This window comes from Mixophyes fleayi, chromosome 8, assembly GCF_038048845.1.
Source record: "Mixophyes fleayi isolate aMixFle1 chromosome 8, aMixFle1.hap1, whole genome shotgun sequence".
NCBI classification, from domain to species: domain Eukaryota; kingdom Metazoa; phylum Chordata; class Amphibia; order Anura; family Limnodynastidae; genus Mixophyes; species Mixophyes fleayi.
This window is the reverse complement of record NC_134409.1, coordinates 139,940,410-139,965,816: the sequence shown is the minus strand read 5'-3', so window position 1 is coordinate 139,965,816 and position 25,407 is coordinate 139,940,410. Positions and strand designations below refer to the sequence as shown.

The window sequence follows — 25,407 nt, the reverse complement described above, 5'->3', positions numbered from 1 at the left end:
AGACAGGGCTCTGCTGGGGGTGGGACTGATGGAATATCAGAAGTCCGTGATGTGTTGATTATTACAGACAGGTCATTAAATGATGTTATACTCTGGTGATCCCAATAACTAAGAGGACTCTGACCGCACCATCGGTCTTATTGTGGAGGTTAAAGCTTCTGAATTGGACGCTGTGTGATCACAGCGGGAACATTTTTCAAAGAAGCTTCAACCATGTGTGTGTGTTCTTGTGTAAAATGTTCCCCTCTGAAATCAGAGTATTGACATTGATAAGAAAGAATGACTTTCTGCAGAAGTGGAGAAAAGATCTTGTAACTGACTACACCAAACTTGGACATCTATTAAACATTTAGCCGCTCTCAAACCCCAGATCCGTAATTATGTCTATAAAAATGTGAGACGGGATATTTTTATAATTCCAAGTTAGTCGGACATCCTGATATTTCCAAAGCCGTCTGTGTCCGTCTCTCTCTCTCATTAATTCCAGTGATGCGTTGGAGTAAATTACTAGACTGAGGTCCTGTGGGTCCACTTCTACCGTACGTCTGACTGATGAACCTGGGCCACGGCTGACTATGGATTTCATCCTTGAACTCTCTTTATTTTCATGTTGTTCTGTTCTATTTTCTAGTAAAGCCCCCAATGTGCTGCTAACCGGCGCCTGGTTGAAGTGGACCTCTCGCCTACACACACTGGAGGCAGACATTTGGAGGATGTATCCCGGTTCCTAGGGGAGACCGCATGTGATGTAAGGTCAGATTCATGGCTGCCTTAGCGGTGTGGAGGCGACGTGTCCTCTTTATAGATCTTGTGTTAGCGTTCCTAGGCGTGACACGCTGCTAGTGGTCTTATCTGTGTGTCCCCTCAGCGTTGTGACTATGAAAATTATACCTCGTCCTGACTATTCCACTGTCTAATGTTGTGGTCACTGCTTTTGTCTGTTGTTACAGCGAAACGCGTGGGTTGAAGGCCAAAATGGCGGTGTCTGCCGGGGTGTAGAATGTAGCATCTTCCGGTGGGAGGAGATTGGTGGCGATACCTGCTGAGTGCGGGATATTGCGTGCGCTCACTTATACATATATGTGCAAAAACAAGATTTCATTCTGTGGGATGAGATTATATAGACGATATCCAGGACGCGTGGATGAGGCACATTTGGGTGGTCGTCTTCTGTTTCTCCGAGGGTCTCACAGCATTTTCCTCTGGTTAAGTTTGAGAGGAAGCGGCTGCTCCAGTTGCTGCACTATAGAGTTAGTGGGGGGGGTGACCGCACAGGGGAACAGTTCAATCCATCCGCTGCCCCGTGTGACCTGCACCCCACTAGTGCTCCGTGTGCGATCAGACACGGGAAGCACAGGTATGACAAGTTAGCGTGTGAAAGTCTCGTCATGCAGGTTTTGGGCATTTCCAGCCTGATTCATTCTTATTTTATGCATATTTTTACACCTAACGAACGTGATAACTCATATAATACACTACAAGCTGTAGAGTAGAAGTTTCTGTTTATGGTAGTTGAGCATTTTGCAGCTTGTCGGGGATATATCCTGTCTATGGGGAGATTTAGCAATTTGCACCGCGCTGTCCATACATAACGGAGCACAGGTTAGGGCCGTCTCACACATATATGTAGACGTGTAATATATAAATCTGCACATCTGTTATGATGAGTAAACATTCTCAGGTTAGGTCTAATGTACACCTGTCAATGTAATGTAATGTAATGTAAATGTCTTTGTGGGTTTCTTAAAGGTAACATTTTGGCTCTTACGACACCAGATTTTGCTGTGAACAGTTAATCATCATCATCATCACCATTTATTTATATAGCGCCACTGATTCCGCAGCGCTGTACAGAGAACTCACATCAGTCCCTGGTTATTGATAAGTTTTGCTTTAAAGGGAAGAAATATATAAACCACCAGAATGTTGTGTAAAGTTACCTGAGGGTGAACACTGCAGCTAACGTAATAAGAACTGTAACATTTGCTACTTTGCTCCGTTCTTCGGCTGAGCTCAGGGCTCCCTACGGCCTGTCTGGAGTTCATATAAAGGGCGGCGCAGTAAGACGGAGTCTGGACACAGCGTTCTCAGACCTCACACCCAGGGGAACAATGTCCTGTGTTATACTAACAACTCTAATATACAAAGCAAACTGGTCTGAAAATGGAAACCGCTGTTTTCCATGACCCCATATCCACACGCAATTATTCAATTTTGGGAGCGTTGCAGCAGTCGTGGTTTTGGCATGTCACGTGTTTGCGTCTGACATGCGGTGCGGCTGCCGTTAAGTATAGGCCACACAGAGGAGAGGCCGTTCCTCTACACGTGCTTAGTTAAAAAAAAGAGATTACAAACATTGATGTAATCCTGATACTGGCGATCTGCGCTGATGAACGTGGGGCCAGATACTGGCGGTCTGCGCTCATGAACGTGGGGCCTGATACTGGCGGTCTGCGCTCATGAACGTGGGGCCTGATACTGGCGGTCTGCGCTGATGAACGTGGGACCTGTTACTGGCGGTCTGCGCTCATGAACGTGGGGCCTGATACTGGCGGTCTGCGCTCATGAACGTGGGGCCTGATACTGGTGGTCTGCGCTGATGAACGTGGGACCTGTTACTGGCGGTCTGCGCTCATGAATGTGGGGCCTGATACTGGCGGTCTGCGCTGATGAACGTGGGGCCTGATACTGGCGGTCTGCGCTGATGAACGTGGGACCTGTTACTGGCGGTCTGCGCTCATGAACGTGGGGCCTGATACTGGCGGTCTGCGCTCATGAACGTGGGGCCTGATACTGGCGGTCTGCGCTCATGAACGTGGGGCCTGATACTGGCGATCTGTGCTCATGAACGTGGGACCTGTTACTGGCGGTCTGCGCTCATGAACATGGGGACTGATACTAGCGGTCTGCGCTCATGAACGTGGGGCCTGATTCTGGCGGTCTGCACTGATGAAAGTGGGGCCTGATACTGGCGGTCTGCGCTAATGAATGTGGGGCCTGATACTGGCGGTCTGCGCTGATGGACGTGGGGCCTGATACTGGCGGTCTGCGCTGATGGACGTGGGGTCTGATACTGGCGGTCTGCGCTGATAAACGTGGGGCCTGATACTGGCGGTCTGCGCTGATAAACATGGGGCCTGATACTGGCGGTCTGCGCTGATAAACGTGGGGCCTGATACTGCCGGTCTGCGCTCATGAACGTGGGGCCTGATACTGGCGGTCTGCGCTGATAAATGTGGGGCCTGATACAGGCGGTCTGCGCTGATGGACGTGGGGCCTGATACTGGTGGTCTGCGCTGATGGACGTGGGGCCTGATACTGACGGTCTGCGCTGATAAACGTGGGGCCTGATACTGGCGGTCTGCGCTGATGAACGTGGGGCCTGATACTGGCGGTCTGCGCTGATGAACGTGGGGCCTGATACTGGCGGTCTGCGCTGATGAACGTGGGGCCTGATACTGGCGGTCTGCACTGATGAACGTGGGGCCTGATACTGGCGGTCTGCGCTGATGAACGTGGGACCTGTTACTGGCGGTCTGCGCTCATGAACGTGGGGCCTGATACTGGCGGTCTGCGCTCATGAACGTGGGGCCTGATACTGGCGGTCTGCGCTGATGAACGTGGGGCCTGATACTGGCGGTCTGCGCTGATGAACGTGGGGCCTTATACTGGCGGTCTGCGCTGATGAACGTGGGGCCTGATACTGGCGGTCTGCGCTGATGAACGTGGGGCCTGATACTGGCGGTCTGCGCTGATGAACGTGGGGCCTGATACTGGCGGTCTGCGCTGATGAACGTGGGGCCTTATACTGGCGGTCTGCGCTCATGAACGTGGGGCCTGATACTGGCGATCTGCGCTCATGAACGTGGGACCTGTTACTGGCGGTCTGCGCTCATGAACATGGGGACTGATACTAGCGGTCTGCGCTCATGAACGTGGGGCCTGATTCTGGCGGTCTGCACTGATGAAAGTGGGGCCTGATACTGGCGGTCTGTGCTAATGAATGTGGGGCCTGATACTGGCGGTCTGCGCTGATGAACGTGGGGCCTGATACTGGCGGTCTGCGCTGATGGACGTGGGGCCTGATACTGGCGGTCTGCGCTGATGGACGTGGGGCCTGATACTGGCGGTCTGCGCTGATAAACGTGGGGCCTGATACTGCCGGTCTGCGCTGATAAACGTGGGGCCTGATACTGCCGGTCTGCGCTGATAAACGTGGGGCCTGATACTGCCGGTCTGCGCTCATGAACGTGGGGCCTGATACTGGCGGTCTGCGCTGATAAATGTGGGGCCTGATACAGGCGGTCTGCGCTGATGGACGTGGGGCCTGATACTGGTGGTCTGCGCTGATGGACGTGGGGCCTGATACTGACGGTCTGCGCTGATAAACGTGGGGCCTGATACTGGCGGTCTGCGCTGATGGACGTGGGGCCTGATACTGGCGGTCTGCGCTGATAAACGTGGGGCCTGATACTGCCGGTCTGCGCTGATAAACGTGGGGCCTGATACTGCCGGTCTGTGCTGATAAACGTGGGGCCTGATACTGCCGGTCTGCGCTCATGAACGTGGGGCCTGATACTGGCGGTCTGCGCTGATAAATGTGGGGCCTGATACAGGCGGTCTGCGCTGATGGATGTGGGGCCTGATACTGGTGGTCTGCGCTGATGGACGTGGGGCCTGATACTGACGGTCTGCGCTGATAAACGTGGGGCCTGATACTGGCGGTCTGCGCTGATGAACGTGGGGCCTGATACTGGCGGTCTGCGCTGATGAACGTGGGGCCTGATACTGGCGGTCTGCGCTGATGAACGTGGGGCCTGATACTGGCGGTCTGCGCTGATGAACGTGGGGCCTGATACTGGCGGTCTGCGCTGATGAACGTGGGGCCTTATACTGGCGGTCTGCGCTGATGAACGTGGGGCCTTTGTCTTCCATCCTGTCACTATGAGACGCGTCTGGAGTAATGTAGTCAATGCGCAGCTTGCTATCGGCTGTCAGTTCTCCGCTATATAGACGACGCTGGGTTTCGTATCCTGCACCCGGAGGGTCCATTAAGTGAACGCATCAGGCTCTTAAAGTGGGTGCAGCCGGCTCCAGGACAAGTCATGCGTGAGGCTCATGAAAAATGCATGTTACACGGCCACTATATAATAAATGTGGGTTGTGGAAAAATAAATTTTTCATAAGCATCTAGCACCATGGAAGAGATGGGTTCACCTTACTGGGGAGAGGAATATCAGCAGGTCCCATCTGCTTAGGACAAGTTACACTGCACTTACCCCGGTCCTTTATCTGGGAGAGACCCTGGTAATACAGTAATAAGTGAGACATTAATGTCACATCTCCGTACTGTGTAGATCTCAGAAACTCCATGTCGTCCTCCATCCCTGCTCTCCGCAGACATAACGCTGTCAGACTGATTACCGACACGACTGCGGTCAGCAACAACTCTCACCAACCCTGCAGGGCTTCATAATGTCACTGTCTGTATCGACTTACATGAACCCCGAGCGCAGTCCCATTCTTCACATGAGAACATGCTGGGATCTGGAGATTTCTCAATCAGTCACGTCTCCAATATGTCTGTCTCTCATAATCCTCTCCTAAGGGGACAACAAGATTTAACCTCGGCCTGGCCCCTCTTCTTGGGCTATTATTCAGTTTTCTTTAAACAAAGAGCTGAGCCTGGACTCCCTGGGAGCAGCATGAAGTTCATCTTGGAATGTTCAGCTCATTATTTCCTGTTCCAGACATTCCGTTAGATCTGTGCCGGGTTCCAGAGCGGACGCGGCGGCTGGGCCCCGTCTCGTGTGTCGCGGAGTGTTGCTAAAGTGGTGATTAGCGCTGATGCGGACGCTTTATAGCCGAAATCTGATCTGTTCTTTTGTGTCTAAGAAAAGTCTCCACATTTTATAGCATGTTCCGTATGCTATTAGCTATACTGTATGTACGTAATACAAACGTTCCCCATTAAACTGATCTGGAGCTACATTCAGAGCTGTCCGTTCTGATCTGTTTTCAAAGGTATTGAGAACATATTCCCCATCCGTGTGGCTTCATCCTATTACATGTTACAGCAGTTGCCCTAAATATTCTACTTATTCTGTGTACTAAAAAGAAAAATCCATTTTTTTAAATAGATATAAGTTACATATTCTCCGTGTTCTCTTCTATTATTCACGACTTAGGGCCTGATTCATTAAGGATCTTAAATGAAGAGGATCCTTATTTCAGTCTCCTGGACAAAACCATGTTACAATGCAAGGGGTGCAAACTAGTTTTCTGTTTTTGCACATAAGTTAAATACTGACTGTTTTTTCATGTAACACACAAATACTTGATAGCTTATTTGTACACTGAAATTTAAAGTTGATATTTGTGTGCTACATGAAAAAACAGTCAGTATTTAACTTATGTGCAAAAACAGAAAACTAGTTTGCACCCCTTGCATTGTAACATGGTTTTGTCCAGGAGACTGAAATAAGGATCCTCTTCATTTAAGATCCTTAATGAATCAGGCCCTTAGTCCGGGTCAGTCAGATCTCCTCTTTAGAGACGCATCAGTTGCACAAAGACTCATTTATATATGGATCCTGTCTATAATCTGCCACAACATTATATTTAATGGATATTCTGGCACACGTGTAAAACCAAGTGACATGTATGAGATGGAAACGTGGCACGATCATGGGGTAAATGTATCAAGCTGCGAGTTTACGGCGGGTTTGAAAGCTGGAGATGTTGCCTATAGCAACCAATCAGATTTTAGTTATCATTAATTTAATACATCCTATAAAATGCCAGCTACAATCTGTGGTTGCTATAGGCAACATCTCCACTTTTTCAAACCCGCAGTCTAAACATATTATACGCAGATAATGTACTTACTTCAGCGCCACTTCTTTCATTAAATGAAACTTTTCCATTAATTTCCTACAATATTGCTCAGGTAACCACAATTAAAGCTTACATTAATCCTGAGAGTGATGGGACGTGGGTCTCTGTATGACATGCAGCATGTTTGTGTGTTTTAAGCTATGTTTTTATTGCTCTGAGTGCATCTAGAACAGGACTGGCCAACCTATGGCTCTCCAGGTGTTGTGAAACTACAAGTCCCAGCATGCCCTGCCAGCTATCTGCTGGCTACCTACTGACAAAGCATGCTGGGGCTTGTAGTTTCACAACACCCGGCGAGCCACAAGTTGGCCAGGACTGGTCAAGAGCTGTCCAACCAAGCTGTAACTGGAATCTGCAAAATGTGTCATACTGAGAGTCTAGGATGAGACAGCTCAGAGCGGCGCGAAACCTTTTATATAGCGAAAATGGTTGCATGCCGTTTCCCAAAAAAGTAACGCCCCCAAAGATGCGTCCTCCGCCCCTTTATCACATCTTACTAATCTTGCGCCACAGAATTAAATCTGGTTGATGCAGTGCTCTATAAAGGTAGGTTCCTGCTCCCTGATTATCAAGGAACTAGTCCTATCAGCCAGTGTGATATTCTGTTATCGTCCTGCCCAACAAACACACGCACTTCTATGGGAACAGAGACGAAAATCAAGGCGCATAACCACAGAGAGGATTTTGCGCGCGTCCGCTTTGCTTTTCACTAATGACTATGAGCAACTTTTGTCCAATGTGGTCTACAGTCACTAAAGCGGCTGTTATCAATGACTGCACGAATGGAATATGTACAAGAGTAAACTAAGATCAGACAGACTAAAAGTAGTTCTCAACTTGGATCAATTAATTGTACCCTGGGAATTTGACACATAAAGGCAATATTGCATATAAGTAGTATTATATATAAATGTAGAAAACTTGGTGGGAGAACCTGGAAGAATGACAGGGCCCCTGGGCAGAAGGCCCCGTGGTAATCAGCGCTCTTAGTGAAGTCTTCGAGGAGTGTGGACAGAGTGTGGGCTGATGAGAGACGCAGAGACTTAGTTAACATTACTCTAATCAGACGACACAAATACTACGTTCAGAAAACTCCACGGTCATACGGGGGATGGGGAGGATATACTGAAGATTGGCAGTACGGGTATAACTCTAACTGGATATGTGCCCCCACTATCAGCGTAAATCTCTAAACTGAGATCTGAAACGGTCACCCAAACTTTCATCTGCCAGATCAACAGTTTGACTCATTACCAAACGCACCAGCTGTCTCCGTGCACCTGAACATATTTGTCCTAAGAATATACATTTAAATCTTTCCTCTCAGTAAATATTTTAGTTGGCACAAACATAGTTACCAGCAAAGATTGTCAACGTGCCATCTGTACAGAATAGCAGCCAAATGCTTGTGATACCCAGCGAGTGACAGGTGTAAAACCCTTGATGAGGCGCAACTGACAAGATTTAGGACGGTTTACAGAACATCTGGGTGCGGACGGCCGAGCGTCATGTATCGCTCTGATAGTAGTTCATGAAGTTCACCTGTTCCATACAGAACGTATTGTACAACCGGGAACCTCTGCCCTGTATCTCCTGTCATGTTAGGATATTAGGATGGTCACACTCACCCTCTGTTGCTGACTGTGGCTTTTTTCAGGTGGATGATATTGGTCGGGAAGATTCCCTGCGGGCAGAAGATGGGAGATGTTAGTAAGTACATACCTACAGAATCCCCCGCCACTAGGTGGCCTCGCTCTCCCCAACACATATAATAATACAGGTGGGTAAATAATCCGATGTCCCAGCACTTGTGATACAGTAACGTCATAAATGACCCTACAAAGAGCGTTTCAGGTGAAAAACTAGAGAGTGTGGGGTGGGCGCGTACCCAGATGTGGGGCGGACCATCCAGACTGGAGCAAAACCAATTTAATACAGGTAGGTGCACTATGGTCTGATATAATAAGCAATGTTAAGTACTTTATATGTTGGATTTAATAGTACACGTAGATATAGTTACTGCTGATGTTGATTTCTGAGATCTCTGTAGTATTAAAATAATAATATAAGTTAGCGTTACTATTACAGGTGGATAAACTATAGTCTTAGAGTAGTAATGAAATAATAGAAAATAAAATTAATCTTTAATTCACACCTCATTACTGCTGTCAGACATTTATATACCACCCAGAGGTGATACAAACGGATAATACACATCATCAAGTAAGAATATACAGACTTATGGAGTGCTGGAAGGGTGATACATTAATTACTGTACATTGTGTTCTACAACATAGGGACAGAAGTGTTTGATAAAAGTTGGAGACCCCTCAAGGACTTTGTGATAAACCTAAAGTATTGTCTATGCATCTATATACATACTATGTACTAATCTTTACAGCTTCATATTAGATGTGCTCCCTTCCACAGGAGACTCACTGGTCTCTGAGTGGAGGTCGCCTGACCCTCTGCCTAAGGGCACACGGACTATGGAGATGTCACAGAGTTGTCATGGATGAGCCAGGTAGCGGTCAGTCGCTGGTCTCTGAGTGGAGGTCGCCTGGCCCTCTGCCTAGGGGCACACGGAGTGTGGAGATGTCACAGAGTTGTCATGGATGAGCCAGGTAGCGGTCAGTCACTGGTCTCTATGAGGAGGTCACCTGGCCCTCTGCCTAGGGGCACACGGACTGTGGAGATGTCACAGAGGTGTCATGGATGATCCAGGTAGCAGTCAGTCACTGGTCTCTGTGTGGAGGTCACCTGGCCCTCTGCCTAGGGGCACACAGACTGTGGAGATGTCACAGAGGTGTCATGGATGAGCCAGGTAGCGGTCAGTCACTGGTCTCTATGAGGAGGTCACCTGGCCCTCTGCCTAGGGGCACACGGAGTGTGGAGATGTCACAGAGGTGTCATGGATGAGCCAGGTAGCGGTCAGTCCCTGGTCTCTATGAGGAGGTCACCTGGCCCTCTGCCTAGGGGCACACGGACTGTGGAGATGTCACAGAGGTGTCATGGATGAGCCAGGTAGCGGTCAGTCGCTGGTCTCTGTGTGGAGGTCGCCTGACCCTCTGCCTAGGGGCACACGGACTGTGGAGATGTCACAGAGGTGTCATGGATGAGCCAGGTAGCGGTCAGTCACTGGTCTCTATGAGGAGGTCACCTGGCCCTCTGCCTAGCGGCACACGGACTGTGGAGATGTCACAGAGGTGTCACAATGAGCCAGGTAGCAGTCAGTCGCTGGTCTCTGTGTGGAGGTCACCTGGCCCTCTGCCTAGGGGCACACGGACTGTGGAGATGTCACAGAGTTGTCATGGATGAGCCAGGTAGCGGTCAGTCCCTGGTCTCTATGAGGAGGTCACCTGGCCCTCTGCCTAGGGGCACACGGACTGTGGAGATGTCACAGAGGTGTCATGGATGAGCCAGGTAGCGGTCAGTCGCTGGTCTCTGTGTGGAGGTCGCCTGACCCTCTGCCTAGGGGCACACGGACTGTGGAGATGTCACAGAGGTGTCATGGATGAGCCAGGTAGCGGTCAGTCACTGGTCTCTATGAGGAGGTCACCTGGCCCTCTGCCTAGGGGCACACGGACTGTGGAGATGTCACAGAGGTGTCACAATGAGCCAGGTAGCAGTCAGTCCCTGGTCTCTATGAGGAGGTCACCTGGCCCTCTGCCTAGGGGCACACGGACTGTGGAGATGTCACAGAGGTGTCATGGATGAGCCAGGTAGCGGTCAGTCACTGGTCTCTATGAGGAGGTCACCTGGCCCTCTGCCTAGGGGCACACGGACTGTGGAGATGTCACAGAGGTGTCACAATGAGCCAGGTAGCGGTCAGTCACTGGTCTCTGAGTGGAGGTCACCTGGCCCTCTGCCTAGGGGCACACGGACTGTGGAGATGTCACAGAGGTGACACAGATGATCCAGGTAACAGTCAGTCGCTGGTCTCTGTGTGGAGGTCGCCTGTCCTATGTCATTCTTTCAATGTTTCTATGGAGATGCGCAGAGAGAGGCAGCAATGAACTGCAGACAATGCTGCCATTGTACGGGATCTTCACACACTCCCTCCGCAACCCCCTCTATACTTCTTTCTTTCTCTGCTTCCTGTTCCTCTCATACTCTCTTTTATACAAAAACTTGTGTCATTGTTGTTAGAGCTTCACTCAATTACACAGCAGAGGTAGGCAACAAGTGACTCTCTATTGTGGAACTACAAACCCCAGCATATCCAGCTAACCAGATGATACAAGTCCCACCAAGTCATGCAGGATAAGGCAACCAGTAGCTATTCAGCGGATGTGGAACTACAAGTCCCAGCTGGAGACTACAAGTCACAGACCCAATGTCTGTACCGTGTGTCTCATGTCTGTACTCTGTGTCTCGTGGCTGTCTCGTCTCCGTCCTCTCTGTTTTGTCTTATGATGTTTTGCTTTGTGCTGCCTGTTGTAAATATATTGTATTTTCCAGGATTAACATACAGAAGTAAACACTGATATTTTACATGTTTAAATATTTGTGAAATCAGTAAAATAATAAACAATTATTATTTTTACATAACGAGAGAAACTAGGAGAGCGGGAAGCAGTGCGGAGTGCGTGGGATAATCATGGGAATGTAGGGAGTCCGACACTGCAGTGTATGTACACGGCCGCTACTGATACAGACACATGTTCAATAAAGGAATATAAACGCTGATGTAGGCGCAGGAAGCTGGAGGGTGAAATCTCCCCTAAGTGACGCCCTATTCCTCTCTCTCACTCGCTTTCCTGCATCTCTGCAGTTATGGGCTCAGCGGCTACTGAGACGGGAAAACATGAGAACGAAAAGAAATAAAATCCCTTTCTACAAAAATACACCTAAATCCTGGAGCATTGGTGAGACACAGCGCAGCCGGTTACAGGTCTGTTGTGCGCATAGATCGTAGAGTGCGCACGTTACCAGCATCCTGTCCGCCATCACTCTGTATAAACCGCACCTGGATACCACGGAAAGTAATGTCAAGCGAACATTGCAGAAATCAGGACTTTAGAAGACAGGGAGAGCTGAGCCGCCCAAATCCCTTTATAGGGCGGGGAAATCACTGTACAATGACCCAAAGGGGTATTTACTAGTATTGCAGCAAAACCGTGACAGCCAATGAGATGCTTGCTTTTATTGCCCACCTTGTTCTAGATAGATAAAAGACAGCTGCTGATTGGTCATTGTGCAGATTCGAACCAGTGAGCAATATTAGTAAATATCCTGCAGTATAATCAGGACGTTTTACGATTTTAAATACATTCTGGGCCAGAAACACCCCCCACACCCTATTTTATTTTTTGCATTTGAGAGCAGAGCGGGGGGCTTCTCTGCGACTTCCCTGATGCCCAGACCCTGCACTATCCTGGCCCATTCTTACCGGCAGGGTCCTTTACACCTGGAAAAAACTGAGCAAACAGACCTGTGATGTCACAAAACGCCATTTGAGCTGTGAATCTGGATTTTTCTGCATTTTGATTGCCGAATCCCTAAATACATTTCTGAATTCTTATGCATGTTGGTCACTGGTCACCAGGGTTAGGTCTCTCATAGCTGAAGGCTTTCCCTGGTCCCAGCGACTGACCGTTCCCCTGGCAGAGGCGGAAGTTCTGCTGGCGCCTTCGGGGCTCTTGTGTGCCCAGGTTTTCTCAGAACGGTCAGTTCTTGAGAAAAGTGTTTTCCAGCTGTCTGACAGATCAATATTAAAAGAATCAGTGGTTCCTAGAAGTGTTTTGCTGCATGTGGCTGCTGGATAGAGGGGGGGACGGCTCTGATGGATAAGGAAACGTCATTGGAAGCTCTAACTTCAGAGGACCAAGATTACCGATAACTTAAGATGTGAAAGAGCAGATATTAGATGAGAAATACGCGGGTCATGTGCTGTGCATGTGGTGCCTTCATTTTCTATTTGCAGAAAAGATAAAACCAATACCAGGAATCACCTCTTCCATAGTCCAATGTCCCCTCATAAAGCCTGATCTCTGACACCAACCACCCCCCCCCCCCCAACATAAAATCCAGCATCTCTATAGAAGGCAAAACAACAAGTAACAAGTCTGAGTCATTAGGAAAACTCATAAGAAAGAAATACAACCTGAAAAGAATTTCAAACAATTAAAGAAAAATATTAACTAAGGGGCAGCACAGTGGTTAGAATTGCTGCCTCACAGCCGCGGGGCCACTGGTTCAATTCTGACCTGGGCCCTATGTGTGTGGTGTTTGTGTGCTCCCACAGTCCAAAAATATCCTGATAGGTTAATAGGCTGCTGACAAAATGGACCATAGAGTGTGTGCGTTGGGGAGTTTAGATTGTAAGCTCCACCAGGGCAGGGAAGGATTCAATATTCTCTGTAAAGTGCTGCAGAATATGGTGGCGCTATGTAAATAAACAATAATAATAAGAAGATGGTTTCCAGTGTATAGTTCTCTGCTGCTTCTGCTGGAAAAATAATCATGTTAAACGGGAAGGAAACTTACAGCAACATAACAATATTTATTATCCATGGGGGGGGGGGATGGAGGATTAACTATCACATGATCAACCTCTTCTCTCTCTATCCACTACAGCGGAACTTGTTTAGTTTGATACTTTGTTGTAACAATGTTGCTGCTCTGTGCGGAACAATCAGCCCTTAGTGCTGGAGAAAGCCGATAGGTTATTATTATTATTATCATTTATTTGTTAGGCGCCACAAGGTATCCGCAGCGCCGCACACAGTACTAACAGTAGACTATACAGGGTGAAGCCATACAGAGCAATGAACAAAAAGTACCAATACTTCAGAAACTCCGGCCAGTCATATGCAGTAAAGATGGAGCGGAAGAACCGGTGAGGAGACAGGAGGGGAGGGGGCCCTGCTCATACGAGCTTACATCCTAAGGGAGGGTAAACAGACCAGGCACAAGAGGAGCCAGTTGAGGCAAGAGGAGAGAAGGGAGGACGAGCAAAGGGAGGAGATGGGGGTTAAGTAGATGCTTGGTAGGCTTTGAGGATGTGGTAGGCTTTGAGGTTGAACTGTTTTTTAATAATGAAGCATGAGAAACATGAACAACAATATTTGTAAATCACTTTATCATCAATATGAATTTTCCCACAATAAAAACAAGAACTGACATCTCCTTTAATCGCTGCTCCTGTATTATAGGCTTCGTTTACGGGACATTTGACAAGATTGTAAGTTCTGTTTGCGAAAGAAACGTCGGGTGAGAAACAGGATTCCTTCAGCTCAAGGTCATAGGACGTCAGTGTTCACACGTGTGTATGTGACATCAGAACACGGACTGTATGTGATAGTCCTCTCCTCCAATCAGCTCAGAGAAACATGGAACATGAGCACGTGAATGAGACACGGAGATGACACGTGGGCAGCCATTAAATCTGTGCTTCCGTCTCTCCGCTCAGCGTTATTACAGGTCAGGTACAGTCCCTCCGCAGTCACATGACTGACAGGAGAGTCAGTAACCCGCCAGCAGTACGCTACAAATAGCAGTAACGGTGAGGACTAGATTACTCCAGATAAACTCCAGTAATGACAAATCAGCATATATAATGCCGGGATTATTGATTACTAACTCTCTTTTTCTTACAGGCCCAGTCACAGGGCGGGTAACAGACCCACAGAAGAGCTGCGCTCAGATTTGTGTTCTGATTGGTTCCTGTGGCCACGCTCACTCTTTATGTGTTGTCACGTAGCGCTCCCCATCGTCCATGATATAGCGCTGACCCCCTGGTGGCCCTAGAAGACTTTGCTGTGGCCCTCAGTCTCCGTACTGGGTGTGATATTGTTTGTTATTGTATAAAGTATCCAGACTGAGCGATATCTATAGCGCCAGCGGAATTTGCGCCTGGTGTATGATAAGTCGTCATCATCAGTGAGGATTGGCGCCTGCGCTATAGTCAGGGGTCGAAGTGGAAAAGTAGAAATGGCGGCATGGAAAATGTAAGTGACTGGGATGTAAGTCTGTGCGCAGAGCGATCTCCAGGCGTTCTCGGATCTATTATACACAATATGGTGGACGTCAATAACACAAGTGCGAGAATGGCCTCCGCAAAACATCTGTATTGGTGAAAATATATCTGTCCTGTAAGATCGCTCTGCGCAGCCTGATGTGTGCGTCTGGCGTTACTAACGCACCTACGGCCATTGTCATTGTGCTTCCTTCAACCCATAGTAATGTCTTGTATTTATTATGTCAGAGAGTGTAATACATGGGGCATACGGTAAGGAGAGAGACAGACAGAAGGAAGAAGAGACAGAAGAAAGAGGAGACAATGAAGGAAGAAGAGACAGACAGGATGAAGAAAAGAGACAGACAGAAAGAAGGAAAGAGACAGACAGGATGAAGGAGCGAGACAGACAGACAGCAGTAAGAAGAGACAGACATGATGAAGGAGAGAGACACAGTAGGAAGAAGAGACATACACAAGGATGGAGAGATAGAGAAAGCAGTAAGAAGAGAGACAGACAAAAGGAAAAAGAGACAGCATTAAGGGCAGAGACAGACAGAAGGAAGAAGAGAGAGACCGCAGTAACTAGAGAGACAGACAGGATGGAGGAGAGACAGCCATAAAGAAGGAAAGAGACAGACAGCAGTAAAAAGAGACACAGTAGAAAGAAGAGACATACACAAGGATGGAGAGCTAGAGACAGCAGTAAGAAGAGAGACAGACAGAAGGAAGAAGAGACAGAGAGCAGTAAGGGGATAGACAGACTGCAGTAAGAAGAGACAGACTGTAGTAAGAAGATACTGAGTGTAGTAAGGAGATAGACCGCACTAAGCGGAGAGACAGAAAGAAGGAAGAAGAGACAGACAGCAGTAAGGAGATAGACCGCAGTAAGAAGAGACAGACAGACCGCAGTAAGAAGAGACAGACATGACACTGACAGGATACAATGTAACCAGCAGATGTAGGATATTAGGGCTGATCTCCAGCACAATCTGCACCACGGGGCTCTTCCCTGATTCCTTTTTATAGAATTGCAGCTTTCACCAACACTAATGAACTGTTAACAAGCATGTAATTACTTATGCAAATGTACAGCTGGAAGCGGGCGTGGCCGGGTGACTAACTGCTCACTAACACTGAGGGGAGAGGTCCCTACATAATAGGGGGCACCCGACACCGCTGGATGGTGGAGGACATAACAGACACCTAATGAGGGACTGGGGAACAGATTAGTGGGGGCTGGGGCCACGGAGCGTGAGAAAGAACAGTTATAAATAAGTACAGCCTGCGATTGTGTATTGTGTAACAGTGGCTTATACAAAGTAGACAGCGACCAGTACACATGTGTAGGTGTGTTACCATGATCAGTACACGTGTAGGTGTGTTACCATGATCAGTACACATGTGTAGGGTGTTACCATGACCAAGGCCTCACAACCATGCGCAACAGGCGGAGCCCTGCGTCCTCCGTTCCCCCATCACACATCCTGGCACATCTATAATCCGAATGATTATGGGGTTGTAGATAAAATCTGCAGATAACTCGCACATTTAGACGTCCTGCTGGTTAGTTTGTTTTTTCCTGATATTTACCCATCTACCTCTATTGTCCCCTCGGGGCTCGTTCACATATAGGATCCGAGAAAATGGGCAAAAACTCATGAAAATTAACGCGCCTTAAACCACGAGGAACAGGAAATGCCGCAATCTAACATCCCTCGTGCGCTCACCACCAGCGCAATACATTGTACTGTACAAAGACAACACACATGAGAAGCACTGAATCAATGTGTCTATATCCTGCCCTCATTTTCATGGGTTTTTACCCATCTTCCCTGTATAAGCATTCTATATAATAATCTTTACTGCGCTATATTAATAACTGGAGCTGTGACACCACAACACTGGACATTGCTCTTATTTTTAGCCTGATCCTGACGTCAGTTAGCGCCCACCAGCAGATCAGCACCGCGGACAGCTCCGAGCAGCTATCAGCACAGGTCACTACAGCTGATTCCTCTTACTCTGAGCTCTCACAGCCACAGCACATTCACATGAATAAATAATTCTACTAACACTGCAGACAACCAGGAGAGACAGACAGGAGGGATCTGAAGGTGAAGATGCTTACTGAATACAATTATAGTAAACAATAACGGTGAAACATTTTACATTACAGACAGAAATACACTTGAGTTAGAGAACAGGTAAGAGGATGATATTAAAGGGGCTTCTCCCTCTATTTATCAACTTCACTGACTCCCCTCCCTATAATGGTACTTTACAGACGGATGTCTGCAGATCTCACTGCTCTGCAATCTCCGTAGCTGGAGAGATCTGGTTTTAAGTGAAAGCCTCAAAGCTCAGGGTGATTGGTGAAGCTGTACATGACTGGTAGAAAGGGGGCGGGGCAGGTTTACATATGACCACAATTGCGACACTTTGTAAACCGACATAAAAATTCCAATTAGGGCGACCAAAAATAAAAACAGATTTACCATAAAATCGATGAACAACATATCCGACATGTCTCATATGAATTCCGACTACAGAAAATGCCGGCAGTGGGTACTGACGTCACTTAAAATGGCAACAGCGAGATTGACAGTTTTAAACGGGCAATATCGGTTCCCATCACCTAACCCTAATGCTAAACCTAATCCTAACCTAACCCTAAACCTAACCTTAACCCTAACCCTAAACCTAACCTTAACCCTAAACCTAAACCTAACCTTAACCCTAACCCTAACCTTAACCCTAAACCTAAACCTAACCTTAACCCTAACCCTAAACCTAACCTTAACCCTAACCCTAACCTTAACCCTAACCTAACCCTAAACTTAACCCTAACCTAACCCTAAACCTAACCTTAACCCTAATCCTAACCTTAACCCTAACCCTAAACCTAACCTTAACCCTAACCCTAAACCTAACCTTAACCCTAACCTTAACCCTAACCTAACCCTAAACTTAACCCTAACCGAACCCTAAACCTAACCTTAATCCTAACCTAACCCTAAACCTAACCTTAACCTTAACCCTAACCCTAAACCTAACCTTAATCCTAACCCTAACCCTAACCTAACCCTAAACCTAATGCTATCTCTTATCCTAACGCTAACCCTTAACCTAACCCTTAGATAAGATTATACAGGCAGCGGGAACCCGCATTGCCGCTTTCAAAGCGGCAAACTGACGGTCGCCACTTTAAGTGACGTCAATACCCACTGCTGGCATTTTCTGTATTCAGAATTTATATGAGGAATGTCGGATACGTTGTCCGTCCGTTTTATAGTAAGTCTGTATTTATTTCTTGTCGCCCATATACTAATCAGAATTATTATGTCGCTCTACTAAGTGTCAGAATTGTGGTCATAGGAATAATGACTAACACAATGGATAGAGCGAGTGGTACAGGTTCCAGCGGGAGGTCTCACACAATTACTATAATGGGAATAGGGGGGATCTGGTAACATTTTTTTTTAATAAAGTGGAAACGTAGCTTAACTATTTGTTGACATTTTATTCCAACGTTTTACATATTACCTTTGCTTTGGGGTTCTTTATAGATGCTCCTCTGTACCAACCTAAAAGACAAGAAAATCTGTTACAACCTGACAAACGCTCACATTCCAGTAGCAGAAAGCAAAAGACAAGTGAAGGAATTTGGCATTTCTGAAGGATCAGCTAGGAGCAGGACGTCGCCTGTTGCTGAACTACAAGTTCCAGAAAGTACTAGACAGGGAGTATTACTGAGGACAATGTATCAGTGTACTCTGCTGGAAACCAGGCTTAGTAAACATAAAAACAGGGTCAGGAGTCCGCAGCAGGCAGTCATATAGCGACGGGGCAAACCAAGGGAGAGAGACCGACCCCATTATCAGAAGTCAAGGTGACAACAGTAACAGGACACAGACACGATGGAGGACAAGGGCAGGAAAAGGACCTGTCACCCAGCTACGGCCTCCCTCCCCAGGGCTGCTCTCTGCTCTCTGCAGTAACACAAGGACTCTGGGACTATATCGAGTCTGACAGAAGCAGGACAGAGGGACTAGAGAACAAGGCACAGGTCAAACAATGGAAGAACTGAATACAGAAGACACAGACTGATACAAACATGGAAGAGACAGCTAAAGCCGTAGCACAGTAACATAACGCAGAGGCCCAGAAGGGTCCTGCAGGCCCTAGATACCCCTGGAGGGGGCTGGGAACTCAGGTGCAGAGAGCAGAGACGATACACACAGCACTAACAGCAGACACCAACCCCCGCAGGACCCCACACTGGAAGTGTCACATCCTGTAAACAAGCTTCGCTGAGAGATGCGGGGGGCCAGGGTGACATTGAGATGTCACCAAGGTGTGTATAGAAGGAGCGGACAGAACACATGGTGCCACTGCGGGAAGCACAGCAATCAGAGGTGACAGCTGCCTGCTCACAGGAGTTCTCTAAATCCAGGGGAGTAAAGCAGAATGTTCTGCACAACAAGCCCAGGACAATTCCTCACTCTCATCCTTCAGACTTGTGTCCAGCGCCCTTCATTCTCTATTTATGTTTGTGACTACTGTCTGTGCTTTTTCCCCATGTCTGGTCTGTCTATCATCAGGCAGAGGAGTATAGGTTTGTTGTCCTGGGTTAGGACACAGATCTGATCTCTGCAGTGACACAGTTGATACATAATGAACTGAAAAGCACAAGAGGGGAGGCCAGACAGATGATGTAATGTATTTATTATTTAAAGGGGTGGTAAAATGAAATTATAATTTTATGTTTAAGTTATGTAAAATGAAATATAAAATCTACTTTTCATTTCTTTTAACAAACAAGGCATTATTTGAAATTCTATTTATTGTTTTACTGTTCCCAAGTATATTCGGAATAGATTGTAGTACCGCCCTAAGCCTGCAGATGTCACTGTTAGAAATGCATATTCAGAAAGTGAAACCTGCAGAATATAGAATAATAGTTAAAAAATAGACTTTAATAATGATAATAATAATACACTTTAGAATGAAGCATCACACAGCGATGGTAAAACTCTGATGTTAGGTGGTAGGAATACTACGCAGTCATGGGAACTGATGAGTTTGTAATCATCTTGTTTACATTCTCAAACAATATATACTAAAATACCCATCCCTCTGCATAGACCGGCAGCGGGGGGGGGGGGGGGGGATCTCATTAAAGGGATATATGGGGGTCCACAGCGTCACTGTGAGATTATAAGTCTTGTGCTCTGAAAATGAGTTAAAAGTCCAGTAACACAAATATTATTATTATTATTATTATTATTATTATCATCAAACTACAGCATCTATAAACTGGTTTTGTGTCTGGTTCTTGTGTAAATGTAATAAACCGCGATATACATGTCGTTACTGCATCAGGAGTGTAATAACGAACGGCTCGCTCTTCCGCCTGCGTTGCAGTTTTACTATGCGGACTCTAATTTCACATTGTAGACTTTATAAAACGAGGAGGATATCGCGTTACACACAGTAAGCTGAGGAAGCTGTACATACAATGTTTTCCTATCTGCCAGACAGCACAGTGTCCTCCGTCTGCTGTGGTTATCAAACCATGTTTTCTGGATCTCCCCCAAAAAAGGATCGGTCAGATTACTGAGACATTGTTACAAGGAGACCCGCAAAACATATATGTCATGGTACACACAGGTGTCCATACAGAATATACCTATATATATATATGACATGTAAATCTGCACACGCTGCTTGTGATACAGAACACAGAACATGAGTCACCTGTTTGCACCCTCAGCTGTCAGTCTCCTGGTACTAGGTGCACCTTACGCTCACACTATAGTTGTGTACTCACACTCACCTTCACATCTCTCCAGGATGTGGACGGTTTCTCCTAATTCCAATGTTATCCCTTGAGGTACTGAGCCACGGAAATTACAGATCACTGAAACAGAGCGACAGAGTAATTATTACTGTACACTGTATATATTGTCAATAAAACAGAATTTAGCACATTCATTTTCCATCTGCTGATAGTGTGATACTGTGTCACATCCACTGTTGTCTTACACCTTTGTGTTATCTGTGTTCTAGTTCTCGGTGACAGCCCAGAACTATGGCAGCAGTGCGGTGTCATATTGTGTGACAACAATGTGATGTGACGTTGTAGTGTTGTGTGACAATAATGTGATGTGATGTTTTAGTGTTGTGTGACCACAATGTGATGTGATGTTTTAGTGTTGTGCGACCACAATGTGATGTGACGTTGTAGTGTTGTGTGACCACAATGTGATATGACGTTGTAGTGTTGTGCGACCACAATGTGATGTGACGTTGTAGTGTTGTGTGACCACAATGTGATGTGATGTTTTAGTGTTGTGTGACCACAATGTGATGTGACATTGTAGTGTTGTGTGACCACAATGTGATGTGACGTTGTAGTGTTGTGTGACCACAATGTGATGTGACTGTGTAGTGTTGTGTGACCACAATGTGATGTGACGTTGTAGTGTTGTGACCACAATGTGATGTGACGTTGTAGTGTTGTGTGACCACAATGTGATGTGACGTTGTAGTGTTGTGTGACCACAATGTGATGTGACGTTGTAGTGTTGTGTGTCAGGACTGTGATGTGAAGCTGTAATGCTGTGTGTTAGCAATGTGTTGTGATTGTAATGTGTGTTAGCAAAGTGATGTGATACTGTAGCACTGTGATGTGATGTGTGTGACGCTGTAGTGTTGTCACAGTAATTGTATGATAAAGTCATACAATAAAAACTGTAACAATGTAACTTCATGTCACAGTAATGTGTTGTGAGATTGTCAATGGATGTCACAACGCTGGTATCTGGCTGTGATCCTCGCTGACACAACAAGCTGTGAGTGTGTTCAGCTCCATATTGTGTCGCTGTGGTGTGACCCCCATGAGCAGCTCCGTATTGTGAGGCTGTGACCCTGTGCTGACAAGTCTCTTGTACCATTAATAACCCGCGTCCTGGCGTCTGCTGAGAGCCTGTAGAGCCATCTAAATGGACTGCATCAGCGCCATATCTCTTCCCCTCTGACACCCTGACGGCAGCTCTCTGCTGCAGTACTAACCCCCTCACTGCCAGAGCGTGCTGAGACTCTGCACACGTACCCACTGCACACGTACCTACTGCCCACGTACCTACTGCACACGTACCCACTGCACACGTACCCATTGCACACGTACCTACTGCACACGTACCCACTGCACATGTACCAACTGCACATGTACCTACTGCACACGTACCTACTGCCCACGTACCTACTGCCCACGTACCCACTGCACACGCACACGTACCCACTACACACGTACCTACTGCCCACGTACCTACTGCACATGTACCCACTGCACACGTAACAACTGCACATGTACCTACTGCACACGTACCTACTGCACATGTACCCACTGCACATGTACCTACTGCACACGTACCCACTGCACGCATACCTACTGCACACGTACCCACTGCACATGTACCTACTGCACACGTACCCACTGCACACGTACCAACTACACATGTACCTACTGCACACGTACCCACTGCACATGCACCTACTGCACACGTACCTACTGCACACGTACCCACTGCACACGTACCTACTGCACACGACCTACTGCACACGTACTCACTGCCGACACGTACCTACTGCACACGTACCTACTGCACACGTACCCACTGCACACAACCTACTGCACATGTACCTACTGCACACGTACCCACTGCACACGTACTCACTGCCGACACGTACCCACTGCCGACACGTACCCACTGCACACGTACCCACTGCACACGTACCCACTGCACACGTACACACTGCACACAACCTACTGCACACAACCTACTGCACACGTACCCACTGCACATGCACCTACTGCACATGTGCCCACTGCACACATACCTACTGCACACGTACCCACTGCACACGTACCCACTGCACACGTACCTACTGCACACGTACCCACTGCACACGTACCCACTGCACACGTACCTACTGCGCACGGCCTACTGCACACGTACCCACTGCACACGACCTACTGCACACGTACCCACTGCACACGTACCTACTGCACACGACCTACTGCACACGTACTCACTGCCGACACGTACCCACTGCACATGTACCTACTGCACACGTACCCACTGCCGACACGTACTCACTGCCGACATGTACCCACTGCACACGTACCTACTGCACATGCACCTACTGCACATGTACCCACTACACACGTACCTACTGCACACGACCTACTGCACACGTACCCACTGCACATGCACCCACTGCACACGTACCTACTGCACACGACCTACTGCACACGTACCCACTGCATATGCACCTACTGCACATGTACCCACTACACACGTACCCACTGCACACGTACCACTGCACACGTACCCACTGCACATGTACCCACTACATATGTACCTACTGCACACGGACCTACTGCACATATACCTATTGCACACGTACCCACTGCACACGTACTCACTGCACACGTACCCTCTACAGCCAGATAACACAGAGTAACCCACTTGCTCACCTGCACCCTCTCCTGTCTCCCACCAGGTAAATGACCAACACTCGCAGAGACAGAAATCTGATTTTGATTTCATATTATACGATAGGAATGTTGTTGTTCCCACTGAGTTTTTTATATAGAGCTGATTTCAATACAGCACAGTGATAATAATAATAATCTGACAATATAATAATAATAATAATAATAATAATAATAATAATAATAATCACTGTACTGGAGAAGAGAATAACGTGTGAGGGGACTGGAGAGAATTTTCATAAACAAATATTATTATATTATATTATTATTATTCCCTGTCCTCCGTATTATCACACACTGCTGATGGCTGTGTCTGGCTGAGCTGGATGTGGATATTTTATTATACTCTGTATAAGTTAATATTTCATGAAGTTGGGTTGCAGTAGAATTACTGTATGTAATCATCACATATGTGAGTGCAGACTCCGCTCTCACTCACTCCTAAACTCTGACCTGGAGATCTCCGCTGATCACACCAATAATCAGCCACCGATCATCATGTGAGAGACCGAGTAATTATGTACCCGGAACAATAAGCCCCTCCCCTCACTAGGGGTAATACAGCGCTGAAGTTCCCGGCTATGGCGGACGTACAGCTGAGTCTGCGCACCTGATGCACAATGGCTGCAATTACGCCCCAAATCGCTGACGTATATTATGTTCACAAAAAAGCCGCGAGTGCAAAGTTGCAACTAACTAAAATGTGTGCAGGTTGGATAGAGTACGCGCTTGGTCTACGCCTTACACACAACGTAGACACTCGCGTAACACTTGCATCCATGTTTTTAGCTGTTACTTTCCTATTTCTTTCTTATGCGTTTGCTATGAGCCATCAACAAAATATAACAAATCTCTGTCATACATCAGAAACAACACTCGTCTCACTTTAAAAAAAAATAATGGTTTACACAACAGCGTATTATGTGCTCGAGCGACGAAGAGCCCACCAATCAGCATCAGCGGAGCATCTGCAAACAGCCAATCACAGTTTGCTACAGCCTGCGACTTTAGTCATCATCATCTGAACCTGACCACCAACACCCAGGCGTAATTGCGTCTGTTCACCATTGCGCTAATACGCCCGTACCCGCCCCCTGTCCTGGCGTAGATATATGCGTGTGCCCACTGTTTTGTTCACGCAATATGGGTTATGTCACCTGGTGCAGTACTCAATGTACATCACATGACCGGCGTCTTCCTACACTGTACTAAGAAAGATGATTCCATTACATCACGGCTGTCTACCCATAATCCTCTGCAGCTGCAATTTATGGGATTATTTATTTCTCAAACAACAGTTAGAAACTGGTTTAAAGTAGGAATTATATATATTGAGGCTCTGTCTTCATGAAACTATCTGGTGAATATTCTGGAGGATGCACTAAATCAATCAGAGCTAATTAATAATTCGGTATTATCCGTGTATTTGGAAATATCTGCAAAGCGCTGACGTTCTATGTACTAAGATGTAACGGACTTGTGATGGCTGTTTTACGTGACACTGTGCAATGATAATAATGTATAAATATATATGTATATATATATATATACATATAGTATACATGTGAGGGGGCTGGGAGCACACACAGCTCTTTCCCCCAATTAGACGGGTTACACTGATCAGAAGAAAGACTCTGATTGGTTGCTATAGAGTTTATTTCTTAGACAACATACTAAGGCTCTGATTGGTTTCTATGGAGCTAATTTTTCGCTGACAGCCGAGGTTTGCTCCTTGTTCCAGTTCTTTCCCCGGTTGGGAGTTTGCACAGTGTCAGTAGATCACTACGGCCGCACAAGGCTTTACATGTGAGGGCAACCCAAAAAACTGGTGCACAAGTAACCGAACAAAAAAGGAGCTGTAACCGATGGCAACCACATAATTGCTTCAGCTTTTTAAGTTCTAGGAAAAAGGTCACAAATTGCTCGCTACAGGTTACACCACCTTTTTTTTGCACCAGTTTTTATCATGTCTCCCATTGTTATGGAA

At 47.0% G+C, this 25,407-nt stretch overlaps 1 protein-coding gene across 1 annotated transcript in view; it reads right to left on the bottom strand.

The window, feature by feature from the left end:
• Positions 1-25,407, bottom strand: part of DOCK3 (dedicator of cytokinesis 3) — a 175,522-nt gene that overhangs the window by 106,260 nt on the left and 43,855 nt on the right. Inside the window, 7 exon segments of the mRNA XM_075184216.1 lie at positions 3,005-3,536; positions 3,635-3,886; positions 4,020-4,942; positions 5,280-5,416; positions 8,526-8,581; positions 18,404-18,444; positions 20,697-20,780. Coding sequence (XP_075040317.1) covers positions 3,005-3,536; positions 3,635-3,886; positions 4,020-4,942; positions 5,280-5,416; positions 8,526-8,581; positions 18,404-18,444; positions 20,697-20,780 — 2,025 coding nt within the window.